Source organism: Chaetura pelagica, unplaced genomic scaffold, assembly GCF_000747805.2.
Source record: "Chaetura pelagica isolate M959 unplaced genomic scaffold, ChaPel_1.0 scaffold722, whole genome shotgun sequence".
Lineage (NCBI taxonomy): Eukaryota > Metazoa > Chordata > Aves > Apodiformes > Apodidae > Chaetura > Chaetura pelagica.
This window is the reverse complement of record NW_009952453.1, coordinates 151943-166628: the sequence shown is the minus strand read 5'-3', so window position 1 is coordinate 166628 and position 14686 is coordinate 151943. Positions and strand designations below refer to the sequence as shown.

At 41.6% G+C, this 14686-nt stretch overlaps 1 protein-coding gene across 2 annotated transcripts in view; it reads left to right on the top strand.

The window, feature by feature from the left end:
* The window catches only part of GLRA2 (glycine receptor, alpha 2), a 131706-nt gene extending 119412 nt beyond the window's left edge, over positions 1–12294 (top strand). For both annotated transcript variants that reach the window (XM_010008562.1, XM_010008561.1), the window contains exon 9: positions 12016–12294. In XM_010008562.1, coding sequence (XP_010006864.1) covers positions 12016–12294 — 279 coding nt within the window. The remainder of the gene's footprint in view (positions 1–12015) is intronic.
* Positions 12295–14686: the final 2392 nt, after the last annotated feature.

Below are 14686 nucleotides of genomic sequence, written 5' to 3'. Positions count from 1 at the left end.
GATCAGGCCCAGTCAGCATGGGTTTATGAAAGGCAGGTCCTGCCTGACAAACCTGATCTCTTTTATAACCTCATGACCTGACTATTGAATGAGGGAAAGGCTGTGGATATTGTCTATCTGGACCTCCAAAAAGCATTTGACACTGTTCCCCATGGAACTCTCATAAAAAAAAACTGGCTGCTCATGGCCTGGATGAGCACATGATCTGTTGGATGAAACACTGGCTGGACAGTCAGGCCCAAAGAGAGGTGGTCAATGGAGTCAAATCCAGCTGGAGGTCAGTCACCAGTGGTGGGGTTCCTCAGGGCTCAGTGCTGGGACCATTTCTGTTTAACATCTTGATAAGGATGGGTATTATCAGTACTCTGCTATTTTGGTAGGGATGATGGTTGGACTCGGTGATCCCAAGGGTCTTTTCCAACCTGAATAGTTCTATGATTCTATGAAAAACAGGTAGAGATTGAGATCTTGGCTGACAACAAGAACTACGTGATATGCAAAACCAGAAATGATAATTTGTGTAATAGAAGATAAGAAAACTGACTCCAAAACGTTATTTGTTGGAAGTCTGGTATTGAGTCTGGTATTACATACACTAGTCTATGAGGCCAGATGGGTTGCACCCAAGAGCACTGATGGAGCTAGTAGATGTGCTCACCAACCCTCTTTCCATCATTTACCAGAAGTCTTGGCTAACTGTGGAAGTGCCGGTGAACTGAATGATGGCAAATGTGACACCCGTGTACAAGAAAGACTGGAAGGAGGATCTAGGAAACCACAGACCTGCCAGTCTGACCTCAGTGCCAGGGAAGATCATGGAGCAAACCATCCTGAGTGCCATTAAGTGTTATATACAGAACAAGCTGGTGATCAGGCCCAGTCAGCGCAGGTTTATGAAAGGCAGGTCCTGCTTGACGAAACTGATCGCCTTCTACAAGATGACTCAGCTGGTGGATGAGGGAAAGGCTGTGGATATTTGTCCACCTGATCTTCCATAAGGCCTTTAACAATGTCTCCCATAGCATTCTGATGAAAAAAACTGACTGCTCATGGCTTGAACTGGCATGCTCTCTGCTGTGAAAACACTGGCTGGCTGGCAAAACCCAGAAAGTGATGATGAATGGAGCAAAATCCAGCTGGTGGCCAGTGACAAGTGGGGTTCCTCAGGACTCAGTGTTGGCACCATTTCTTTTTAACATCTTTATCAATTATCATGATGATGGGATAGAAAGTACCCTCAGTAGGTTTGCAGACAACAGCAAGTTGGGTGAGACTATTGATCTGCTTGAGGGTAAGGAGGCTCTGCAGATAGACCTAAACAGGCTGGATCAATGGGCTCAGGCAAATTCTATGAAGTTCAACAAGGCCAAGTGCTGGGTTCTGCACGTGGGCCACAACAACCCCAGGCAATGCTACAGGCTTGGGGAAGAGTGGCTGGAAAGTTGCTGAGCAGAAAAGGACCTGGGGGTGCTGGTCAACAAACAGCTGAATAGGAGCCAGCAGTGTACCCAGGCGGCCGAGAAGCATCCTGGCCTGTAGTAGAAATAGCGTGACCAACACGACCAGGGAGGTGATAGTCCCTCATTACCCAGTATTGATGAAGCCACACCTGGAGTATTGTGTCCAGTTTTGGGCATCTCAATACGAGAAGGACATTGAGGTACTGGAGCATGTCCAGAGAAAGGCAACAAAGCTGTTGAAGGGCCTGGAGAACAAGTCTTATAAAAAGCAGCTGAGGGAACTGGGGCTGTTTAGTCTGAAGAAAAGGAGGCTGAGGGGAGACCTCATTGCCCTCTATGACTACCTGAAAGGACATTGTAGAGAGGTAGGTGCTGATCTCTTCTCACAAATAAATAGTGATAGAACAAGAGGAAATGGCCTAAAACTACATCAGGGTAGATTTAAGCTGGACATTAGGATTTTTTTTTAATTTTTTTTTAAATCTGAAAGGGTTGTCAGGCATTGGAACAGGCTGCTCAGAGAGGTGGTTGAATCACCATCTGTGGATGTCTTTAAAAGTTGTATTGATGTAGTGCTTGGGGATATGGTTTAGGGGTGAAAGTGGTAGGGTTAAAAGTTGGACTTTATGATCTCAAAGATCTTTTCCAACCTAAATGATTCTACAGTTCTATGAACTGATAACTGGAAATTGAAGATGTTTATCAGCTGGCCGACCTCCTCAAAAAAAACCCAACACAAAACACCCACACAAATGTTACAAAATGTATATGTGAACAGTTTAGGATTATTCAGATATTCTTGACTATTTTTAGCTACAGAATTTAAATTATTAATATAATTTGCAATATTAATTCATTTGTGCAGTATTTGCATAAATTAAATGCCTGGAGTCTGTCTGAAGAAGCTCTGGTAATCTCCCTCTGTGTCTGTTGTGGTTTGTCCTGGGTGTTTGCTGAAACAAATGGCTTGAAGGAGAGAATCCACCAGCAGAGAGGAAAAAAGCCTTTTCCTTTTCTTCCCCTGTCTTTCCTTCCCTGCACTGAGCAGGTAGCAGCCAGTGCTTAGTGAGGAACATAGATGCCTCAGGTCCCAGTGCTTCATCCCCAGCCATGGCTCAGGTGAGGAGGATGGCATCCATTGTCCCTGGCCTGCAGATCAGCCCCAAAAACTGGTGGAACTGGTGAATCTGAAATCTGAACCTGAAAAAATCCCCAGCAAGACATTGTTCTAGAGGGTTATCTGCATTAAGCAAGTTACAAGTGTCTTTTATGGGCCCTGTACATACATATACACTTTTTTTTTTTTTTTTTTTTTTAAGTTTTGACTGTTTAACAAATGAAGTACACTGAGATGCCAAGATCAGGGCACAGGAGTGCTATAATAAAGTGATCTAGGATAATTACAGCTGAGGCAGAGACCAGTGAGAAATTTCCCAAAGGTGTGATAAAAACCATCTTCTGCAAAATATTTAAATCTGCTTGAAGCACTAGAGAACATCATGATGGGGAAAACCCTGCCAGGACAGGGGCTTAAATATCCCCATTCCATTACATAGTCCCATATTCCATTAGGAAACTCAGGAAGAGGGGGCTTGATGAGTGGACAGTGAGGTGGATTGAGAGCTGGCTGTGTGACAGATCTCAGAGGGTGGTGATCAATGGATCAGGGTCAAGTTGGAGGCCTGTAACCAGTGGTGTCCCCCAGGGGGTCAATACTCAGTCTGGTCTTGTTCAACGTATTGAACAGCTGAGAGAGCTGGGACTCTTTAGCCTGGGGAAGAATAGACTGAGGGGAGACCTTATCAATGTATATAAGTATCTAAAGGGTAGGTGCAAGGAAGATGGAGACAGGCTCTTCTCAGTAGTTCCCAGGGATCGAACGAGGGGCAACAGGTACAAGTTTGGAACACTGAAAGTTCCATTTAAACATGAGGAAAAGCTTCTTTACAGTGAGGGTGACAGACACTGGGACAGGCTGCCCAGGGAGTTTGTGAAGACCACTTCTCTGGAGATACTCTAAACCTGCCTGGATGCAGTCCTATGTAAAGTGCTCTAGATTATCCTACTTCAGTGGGACAGTTGGACTATATGATCTCTAGAGGTCCCTTCCAACTCCAGCAATTCTTTAATTCTGTGATTCTTAGATTCTGTGACTAGGGACAGTGAATTCAGATGCACCACATGCTGCCACGGCAGTTTCCACCAGTCTACCACAGAGCTGGGGATACCATGCACCCTTGTCACAGGAAGAGACTTTCTGGGTAGTGTTGGCCCTGTCACAGGTGTCAGAGCAGGGGTATATGGAAATCCTGAAGCTGAGGAATGGATGCTTTGACATCTTTTGAGGGGCAGATACTTTGCAAAGAGCAAGAGAAAGTGAGAAAGGTACATTTTAGCTAAGTTTCCTTCAGGGTTTTGGATTTTTGAGGTTCTAAAATTTAAGCAACTACAGTCTTGCTTTATGTTATTTTCCTTGGATGTGCCCATTAACCACTATTCTCTATTCTACTTGAAATAGTAACGTATTTAAACCTTAGCTTTGCAGTTTGCTCAGCCTTGCATGCAGACAACATGAGCAGAAATTAGTTGTCCTGTATCTGACAGATTTGTGGTCAGAGCAGATTAGTCTTCAAATATAGGTCATTAACATGTATTAGTCTGATGTAAAACAGAATAATGTGCCATTCACACTGATAAATTGGCCAACTGATAAATGTCTGCTTTTGTCATAGACTGAAAGGTGATGATACACAAGAGCAGTCAAGTCTGAAGACTTCACTGTCCTGAGAGGATTTAACATCCAGGCAAATTATGTCAATTAAACACTTACAGATCACAGTGTCTGGCTATTTTAAGGCATTATTTTCATCCAAAACAAAGGAAAACCAAGACATTGTGTCAGGAATAGATCTGCTGTTATTTAGGAGCTATAATTCCCTATCATAATATCTGTGATGCTTTGCAAAACACCATTTCATCTGGTTCTTCCTCCCTACCTCCCTCAAAATTAAAATATTAATGATATTATATATAAAGCATGAAATTGAATAAGAAATTTATATTAACAGCATTTACAAAATCAAGAGAAGGAAGCCTTGCTTCACCAAACAAAAAGGAATTTTTAAAATATTATTTTTACAAACTGATCACCCTTAATTACTGTATGATCTTTATTATTAAAGTAATCCTTGCAAAAATTTAAATTCCACTTAAAGACATTTCAAGTCAGGAAAATATTTTTTTCTCCACAACATGTTTAAATTATGTTAATCTTCCGGTTGGATAAGGTTCAATTTCTACTTGAAGAGGGTGAACTCACATTAACTACCATTACATTATTTTATTAACAACAGTTCACTTGTTTGTCTTACAGAATGAGTAAGTAAATCACTCATGCTTCAGAGATTCTTCACTGTTTTTTGGAGATAGGAGGTATTACTATAAACAGCTTTCTAAACAAACCTAGATTTGTCCATCAGAAACCCGTCCTGAAAACAGCAATGACCAGTTCTCTTCCATTATTCCTAGTTATAATACGAGGTCTGTTTTACTTAGATTTTATAAGGCATGAGTGTCCAAATGAGAGAAAAACCTAACTTCACTTAGCAGGAAAATTGGCATTAAGAGAGGTAGAAGGGGGTGAATGCCACCATCGCACACAGAAAATGGTGGTTCCTGATGGAGAAACACCACACAGTAGGATCGCTCAGAGACTCCTTATGTCTCTGAGGGATGGAAAGTCATGCTTGAGGAATGTGGTGTCTTTCTCTGAAAGAATGATCCACCTGGTCGATGAGGGAAAAGCTGTGGATGTTGTCTACCTGGACTTTTGTAAAGCCTTTGAGACTGTCTCCCACAGCATTCTGATGAAAAAACTGGCTGCTCATGGCTTGGACAGGCATGTGCTCTGCTGGGTAAAACACTGGCTGAATGGCTGGGCCCAAAGAATGATGGTGAATGGAGCAAAATCCAGCTGGTGACCGGCCACAAGTGGTGTTCCTCAGGACTCAGTGTTGGCACCACTTCTTTTTAACATCTTTATTAACGATCTTGATGAGGAGATAGAGTGCACACTCAGTAAGTTTGCAGATGACAGAAACTTGGGAGGGAGTGTTGATCTGTCTGAGGGCAGGGAGGGTCTACAGAGAGACTTGAACAGACTGACACGATGGACCGAAGTAAACTGTAGGAAGTTCAACAAGGCCAAGTGCTGGGTTCTGCACGTGGGCCACAACAACCCCAGGCAAGGCTGCAGGCTTGGGGAAGAGTGGCTGGAAAGCTGTCCAGCAGAAAGGGACCTGTAGTTTCTGATTGATAGGTGGCTGAATATGAGCCAGCAGTGTGCCCAGGTGGCCAAGAAGGCCAATGGCATCCTGGCCTGTAGTAGAAATAGCGTGACCAACACGACCAGGGAGGTGATAGTCCCTCATTACCCAGTATTGATGAAGCCACACCTGGAGTATTGTGTCCAGTTTTGGGCATCTCAATACGAGAAGGACATTGAGGTACTGGAGCATGTCCAGAGAAAGGCAACAAAGCTGTTGAAGGGCCTGGAGAACAAGTCTTATAAAAAGCAGCTGAGGGAACTGGGTCTGAAGAAAAGGAGGCTGAGGGAAGACCTCATTGCCCTCTATGACTACCTGAAAGGACGATGTAAAGAGGTAGGCACTGGTCTTTTCTCACAAGTAACTGGTGATAGAACAAGAGGAAATGGCCTCAAGCTGCATCAGGGGAGGTTTAGACTAGACATTAGGATGAACTTTTTAGCTTAAAGGGTTGTCAGACATTGAAAGATACTGCCCAGAAAGGTGGCTGAGTCACCATCCCTGGAAGGGTTTAAAAGTCGTCTAGATGTGGTGCTTGGGGACATGGCTTAATGCTGGACTTGGTAGAGTAGGGTTAATGGTTGAACTCACTGATCTTGAAGGTCTTTTCTAACCTAAGTGATTCTGTGATCCTGTGTTTAAACAGCTTGGCAAATATTTAGAATATTAACTGTGCTTACGCCAAATTATAGGATGTGCTTGATCTATACTTTGGGCAGTATTAAGATGAGAAACTTCTAATTTTACATCTCCTTCTGGTCCTCTGAAACCTGGATTAAGAATGGAAATGGCACTGGGTGTAGGTGAGCTGAGATCCACGGGTCTTCAGGGAGAAAAAAATCAGATAATTCTGTTAGTGACCTCTACCACCAAATGTTACCAGAGCTTGCTCCAACTTCCCTTTTTCCTCTGGTCTAAGGATGTGACGTACACAACTGGGATGTTTAGGTTTGCTATAAAGAGTCATCTCTTTCTGCTTAGGCAGGATTTAGCCTCAAGGCACAAATATGAGAAGAGAAAAAAAATACACTTAAAGTACTAAAAACTAGTGGAAATACAGGACATTTCAACATTATCTCCTGGCATACTATCAAGAGGTGGAAGATCTGAATTCCCATAGAACATGCCATGTTTGGTGAGAAGGGATGGTCTCTACTCCAGGATCCTTTCTCCAGCAGGGGTCAGGCATGAATATTGAGAAAAATTGTATTTAAAAGCTCCAAGGCAAAACTAGAAGGACATTTATGTCTTCTGAAAACAAGCATTAGAGGGTGCATTTCTGGGTGAACCTGGTTACACTTTGAATAGCTGCACAAGGACCTATGAATCTGTGCCATTGTGCTATTTTCATTCTCTGAAATGTTCTCACACAATGATTTACACAGGTAAATGAAATATAACTTTCTTTTTAAAAAGAAGTTCTTCCCTTTTCTCCCTCATTGTGTCATTGTGTTTTATTCTATTTCTTCCTTGAAAGAAAATATACACACAAAAAAAAGCCCATAATATACTCCTTTTCCTTCTGTTTTAAAACATTCACCATGATTTTATGACCTCTGTGATATCCACCCCCAAACACAGCTTTTTTGAGCTGAAGAGATCTCATCTAATTTGTTTCTCTTTTATCATCCTTACTGTTTCCCTTTGTACTTTACCCAATTCTGCTTTACTGAGTTTGAGTGACTAGAAAAGTTCCCTGCGTTCAAAAACTGTTCATGCTGTGAATGCCTAAGGGGGCAGAATTATGTTTTCTGTTTTGTTTGCCCATTGCCTGATGGCTGCTTAGCAGAGGACTAATGTTGTCAGCTACATGAGAATCCTCCAAGCTTTCACATGGGAAAGAACTAATTATGAGCCCATTACTGTCTATGTATAATAAGAGTTATCTTTTGAAAGGTACTGTTTCTGGTGTTTACCAATACCGTATTTCACTTACTGCCATTTTGTTACTGAGACAACCAGCATTTAGAAATACTTCTGGAAAACCTGGCTTAGTTTGTCTGCTTTGTATAGCCTGTTTTACCTACATACCTTCCCTTGGGAACTTTTATTCCACCTCATTTATAAATCTCTTCCTTTTTACTGGTCTTGCATAGATTCCTGGGGATCTCCTCCAGTGAATCCCTCAGTTATGAGATCCATTACTGCTTTTTAAATAGTTAATCTCTGAAAGGACCTTCCCTCTCATCTTCTGAAAATTTAGCTTTGTAAGAGCTTTTATTGGAGAACCAAAGAGGGTGTGAAAGTCCCAGCAGGACTCAGCTGAACTGCCTTCATCCACATACTCAGTAACACCAGAGAACTGAAACCATGGGAGCACGACGGTCTTCACAAAACAACACTATGGATCATGTAAAGTACTGAGAGATGGAAGGTGTCTCAAAATAATAAAGGTGATTTAGGAATAAAGTCTCCAAAGCCATTTTGGTGTCTAATTCCTATTAATTCCATTTTGCATTCAAGTCTGCATTTACTGTGTTTTTTCTAACTTTGTGCTTACGAATGCCAAAAGGAAAATTTCCATGATGCTCTCTACCCTATAACTAAAATTAATCTTCTATGTCCTTGAAATTTAATTAAACCAGATAGTCTTCTAAATCGTTTGCTCACCATATGTTGGAAAAAGAGTAGCAAAATTAAACAAATAAATCACATCAGAGAGTAAATTACATACACTGTTTGAAGCCAGCCTCTCTCTCATATTCCTCATTGTTAAAACTGCATCAATGCAGACAACAAGCATTTTAAAGTGGTCAGAACAAAGCACTTCAGAATGCATTGTACAGAAAGCTGCACATGCAAGGGAGTGAATGCATTGGATTTTCTGAAGTGGTTTCCCTGTTCCTGATTGCTTTGGTGTGAATTGGTAGAATTACCAACTGGGATTTGATGAAGTGAGATAAATGCAAGTTCAAAACACAAGTTTTATGTGTAATCCAATTAAAATAATGATAGAAATGTTTGCAAAGTCATTTGCACTGTTTTACCAGTGACTAAGCTGGTGAACAGCACAGATTGAAGACTGTCTTTGGATGAGTCTTGATGGTAGAGTATGTCAGATGGTGTGAACAAAATACGACCTTGAGGATGAAGAGTTGTGAGTTGTGAAGGTTGTGAGTCTGCAACCACATCAGAGCATACCCTAAGAAGATTGTCCAGTAGTTCACCAAGCCTCTTGGATAAAGGTAGACATATCCACTATGTTAAGGGAAGGCACTTGAGTTCAGTTCTTCATCTCACTTACTGAAATATGTAAAAAAAGTATTCTCTGTGAAGGAATCTAAATTTGATTTTCTTTCTCCATAACTATTCCCCAAAATCATTTTTATATAACAAAATGGCAGAAGGTAATCTGAAATGTCAAATTTGTCTTTGGCATAAGATTAGAGACAGGGGTTTTTAAACACATGCATACTGCAAAAGTAAATCACAGCAGGGATCTTATATTCCTGAGCTCAGCTGTCAATATCTGGACCATGACCACAGTGACGGGCCCCCATGGAGTAGGTTTCTCTTGGAGATATCTTGTTGGCACAGTCCACACCAAAGTGAGCTAATCCACCAGCAGCTCTTCTCTTCAAGTTTTAATTCATTACCCTTTGTCCTCTCACTACAAGCCCTAGTAAATAAATAATGCTGCATCTCCTGTATCCAGAGTAAATCAGCATCTACTGCAGACCTAAATAAAAACTAGCATGGGGACCAGGCACAGTTACCTCTGGGTTTTGTGAGAAAGAACTGGCACAGTCAGCTGCCTGTGAGGGGAAAAGCAAGGCTCTAAATACCACTGGGAAATGAGAGGCTCCTTAATGCTAAAGGCTGGGTGCTGAAGACTTGAGTTAATGCAATTTGAATATCCCTGTCGCCAGTCTCAGATGGCTTCTCAGTGAAGGTACAACAGTTTCAGCTCAAAAGCAGGACTGTGACTGAGGACAAAATGGTCAGCCCCACATGTCAAAGCTGTATTCTGGACTCTGCAAGACCTGTGTTACTCTCAGTAACTCTCAGAGTTCTTCCCTCCCATAAATCCTGGACTCTGCAAGACCTGTGTTACTCTCAGTACATTTTCTTCCCTCCCATAAATCACTCACAAGTAACAGAAATTGAAGTACATATGGCAACACAACTGCTGAAAATCTGTTACCATTTTTAATCACTTCTCATGTCTTGGGCATGTGTTTTATCCTTCAAACTCAGTAAAAGTGAAAGTGCTGTGAGGAAGACAGCCCACTGTATTACTGGGGGACTTTGTGGTGTTACTCAGTCAGTCATGTAACAGAAGCCTTGCCCATAAGACTATCCAGAATTTAGGTCTTGGTGGATTAATCTTTAAAATGCTTTCACAGAATCATGGAATCATGGAATTGCAGAATGGTTTGGATTGGAAGGGACCTTAAAAATCATCTAGTTCTAATCCCCCTGCATGGGCAGGGACATCTTCCATTAGACCAGGTTGCTCAAAGCCCCATCCAACCTGACCTTGAACACTTCCAGGGGGAGGCCTTCTACAACTTCCCTGGGCAGCCTATGCCAGTATCTCACAACCCTCACACTAAATAATTTCTACCCAATTTCTGACCTGTTTTACGTATTTATAATCACTACGACAAGCAGAAATTCAGAGTTTTCACAGAGGGACTGAAAAATGTAAATAAATAAAATAGAAAAAGGGGAGGACCATGCTTTTTTTGATGATGGTGTACTTTTGAAATAAATAAAAGAGATATAAACCCTGGATAAGTACTCAAACAGCCTTGCAATATCACAACTTTCCACCTATTTATGGATACACTGTAGAATAGTCCTCAGGCTGGAATGGCAGAGGCTCCATAGCAGTATTTGATGCCTATTCTCCTTCCATAAACACTCAATGTCATAAGCAGTCAGAGTGACTATTTCTCATTTGGTAGCCTTCGATCCCATTACTGGTTATTCACATTTGCATGTCAACTTCAAGGAAAGGAGACCAAATCTGGTGATACATTAAATTCCAATGCTAGACCTGAGGAAAGAAAAAAAATGCAATTATTGAAAGAGGTGTTTCTGTGAATGAGAGGTGATTTACATCCTGAATAGGTGTAAATTATCCTCCCTCCCCACCCCCAAGTTCAGCAAATGTGCTCTTTATTCAATATCTTGTTGCTGTGTTGTTTGTTTTTTGGTTTGTTTTTTTTTGCAGTGTCTGTCTTTTAAGATCAGAAGGCTTTGGTTTAGTGACAGATATGAAGGTGTACTCCCTGTTAGGGAGTGGGCTCCTTGTGAACCCAAGAAATAGTAATTTTAAGTCAACAATGAAGTATTTTCCAGTTGAACAGAAGGTCTTTAACTAGGGCAAGCTGCTGGACCTACAATTCCTCTCTGCCTGAATGAAAAAGAACAGAGCTGCTTGTTTGTTGGTTTTGAATTCTTCATGGAGGGCTGCCAGTAACTGTTAACTGGTGTATTATTGTGCTATCAGACAGGAGAAAAAGCAGTGAGAATTTACCAGCACAGTCACAAACCTTTCATCACACAGTTATCAGGGTGCTAAAGTTCAGTGGTGGTTACTCACCTCTCCAAAATAAAGTATTATGCACTCAGACAAGAGAGAGAATGGATTTCTGCAAGATGATGCTATATGAGCTTTTGCTATTGCACTAAACTGCTGGTTACTACTAAATGCCCAGTGCACTTTGAAGCATTGATTCTCAGAGTGCTCCTATGAGCAAGGAGGGACTGTGATCTATCCTTATTTCATAGATTGCAGACAGAGGTGCAAGGCTGCATTTAGATTGAGCCATGGATACCCATGAGAGATGAACTTGAGGATCATTGAGATGAACTTGGGTCCCTGTATCTCTGGCTCATTCAATTCAACCTGGGTGGAGCAGACTCCCTGCCACCAACATTATCATGTTTTCTATCCACAGCAAGCCCAAGGAGAGTGATGAGAAACCTGTGGAGTCAGGTCTCTTTCCTATGGGGTTGGGATACAGCTCGCTGCTCAGGGCACTTGATTTAGTCATGGCTAGAAAAGTTAGAGCTCTGGTTCACAAATATATCACCTAATTTCCATGTATTTTTATGTGAGTTTTAATTGTTTGCTTGTCCTTGAAACCTGGACTTTGTATCATAGTTTAAGCACCTAATTGGCTTAGGCGCTTTGGAGGGGAGCACCTCAGTTACTCAAGTATACAGCATGCTCAATAGACAGGTCACAGTGTTTCTGATTTGTCTTCTTTACTCCGCAGGAAGATGAAGTTGCTCGTGACAGTCGATTCAATTTCAGTGGCTATGGCATGGGTCACTGCCTCCAAGTCAAAGATGGCACAGCAGTCAAGGCTACTCCACCCAATCCAACTCCGGCACCACCAAAGGATTCAGATTCCATCAAAAAGAAGTTTGTTGACCGTGCAAAAAGGATTGATACAATATCCCGTGCTGCGTTCCCACTCGCCTTCCTCATTTTCAATATCTTTTACTGGATTACATACAAAATTATACGGCATGAGGACATTCACAAGAAATAGGCAACTCCGGTTCACCAGGACTTCTTAGCCAAAGTGATCCACATGTAAATAAACAGTGAAATGTCTTTCTGTCATTTGGACTAAGGGATTCTTTCCCCCCCTCCGGGACACTGAAGAAAAAAGTAACAAAGATGAAAAGAAGTATAGAAGGAGAAGTGATCGCATGAAAAAATATGCCTTGAGACCAGTCAATGAGGGTTCTCCCTATGTACTCTCAGTGCTGCTCTTCCAGATTCAGCACTAATCAGACAACTGTCAATGGGGCCAAATTTTACCCAGCTTTATCACCAAGATATTATCTTTCAAGACATGAGAGAATCAGAAAATAAACCTCCTAAAACATCTACCAAGAGACTGTGGTGGCTACAGTACAGTGAGTTATAAGAGGACCAAACATTTTCTGGATGATGTTGCCTTTCTATTTGAAACAAGTCTACTGAGCTACATTCCATGACCATGTCTGTAGTTAGTGGTTTCACCATGGAGTCCTTTTGTGGGTTGTAAATTCTTTCTACTGACAGGGGAGAGGAAAAAAAACAAAACAAAAACATGAGAAAAAAATTTATACTTTACTATCCTTGTGGGTGTGCATTTTAATATTATCTTGCTTTACTAGAATTGTAATTTTGGGGTTGAACTTGTGTGTTGTGTGATTTATTTGATAGTTGACACTCCAAAACCAGTGAAACTGTCCAGTTTATTTCTGTTGGAAGACAGTGCACTTACTTAATTTTATTTTTGCTGATTTTACATGCAACTTGAGGTGCCAAACTGTATTTTACCTATTGTGCTAACCTGTACCACACTACGTAGTAAGAACTTGTTTCCTCAAAGTTGTAGCTCAGTTTAGCATTGAGTTTCTATTACTGCTCTCATTGTAGCTGCAATCAATAGCTCTATAGGTAAACACAACTTGTTTACAGACCTCTAATTTATATCTTTACTCAAAGTGGCTATCATTTTAAATATCATTAATCAACCTAAGACTTTTAAAACTGTACTGTGATTTTCAGAACCTGTTACCTTTTGGTGCCGGATCTGCGTTATTCAAATCCTTGCTACATGTTTTAAAGTAGAAAATTTAAAAAAAAAAAAAAAAAAAAAAGATGGTATTTTTGCTTACACAGAAGAAGACAACCTGTAACATAAGATGAATCGAACATTAAAATTTTACACTTGCTGTAAAAGGGTTTATTAAAAAAAAAAAAAAAAAAAGGTATTTGTGCAATTTCAATAAAGCTAAATGTGGTACTAACATTCCTTCACTCTTTTCTTCAATTGCAGCAGCAGGGCTGTTCACACCAGGGCCCAGCTCTTTCACTGCTCTATCAGCAAAAAGAGGGGGGGAAGCAACCTTTTGCTGACATGTCTTAGCATGCCAAACTTTGCAAAGGGGCTGTTGCAGCCCCTGGGAGGATGTCAGGGACTGCGGCAGAAATGTGGATGTGATGGGACAGGAGTGTTAGCAGAACATTTGCGTTTGCGGAGCCAGGCCTGGCGCAGGAGGCAGGCTGCCCTGCACTCACAGCATCCCTGCGTGGCAAGAAGCACACCTCAGCTTCACACATTGCTGGGCCTGTCTTGGGGCTATCCTAAACTTTCTCCTAACTTTCTTACAGCTTCACCAGTTCGGTGAGCTGAAGGTCAAACTGAGATGGGCTACGTCAGGAGTCTCATGGAGACATTGTAAAAACTGATACTTTAAAAGCAAACGGAAATTGCATCCAGCTCACTGCCCTTCCCTTGAGAGACCAAAATACACACCCTGTAGCTGCCCAGTACAGACATTTTTCCCCCCTACCCCTGTGAAATGTGATGGATGGACACTGTACCTGCAACATTTCTCACTCTGCTTTGACTCCTGGACCAGCTTCTGCTGAGAGGTTGTGGCAGCAGTTACCACAGCCTGCCAAGTCCATATCTGTGTGTGTCTGTGTCCAGGCCCCATCCCTCCCTGCATGGCTGTCTGTAATAACCAGGCTTCATTCCCCTCCCAGGACTTGGACAGGCATCCAGACAGCTTGACAAGGCTGACTTCCGAAGAGTTAAGTAAGTAAATGGTTAAGAAGCTGTTGTGTATTTTAGCTCCCCATACCCTCCTCAGCTCTGTTGACTCTCCTATCACTTAAATCTATGACAGAGGGGCAACAGTCATCATCTTCATGAGACCATAGATCCAGATGTGATTGACACCCCTCCCAGATGTGATTGACAGGAGGGAGGAACCAAGAGTTAAAGGGAGAACTCAAGACAACTGTCCAAACTATTTTGCTTTGCAAAATAAAATTATGACTCACATTTAGCCACAATAATATTTGTAATTTTTATACTGCAGGATTTACTTCGATTCCTTTTTACAGTGGAACAGTATTTGATCAATGGGTAACATAGT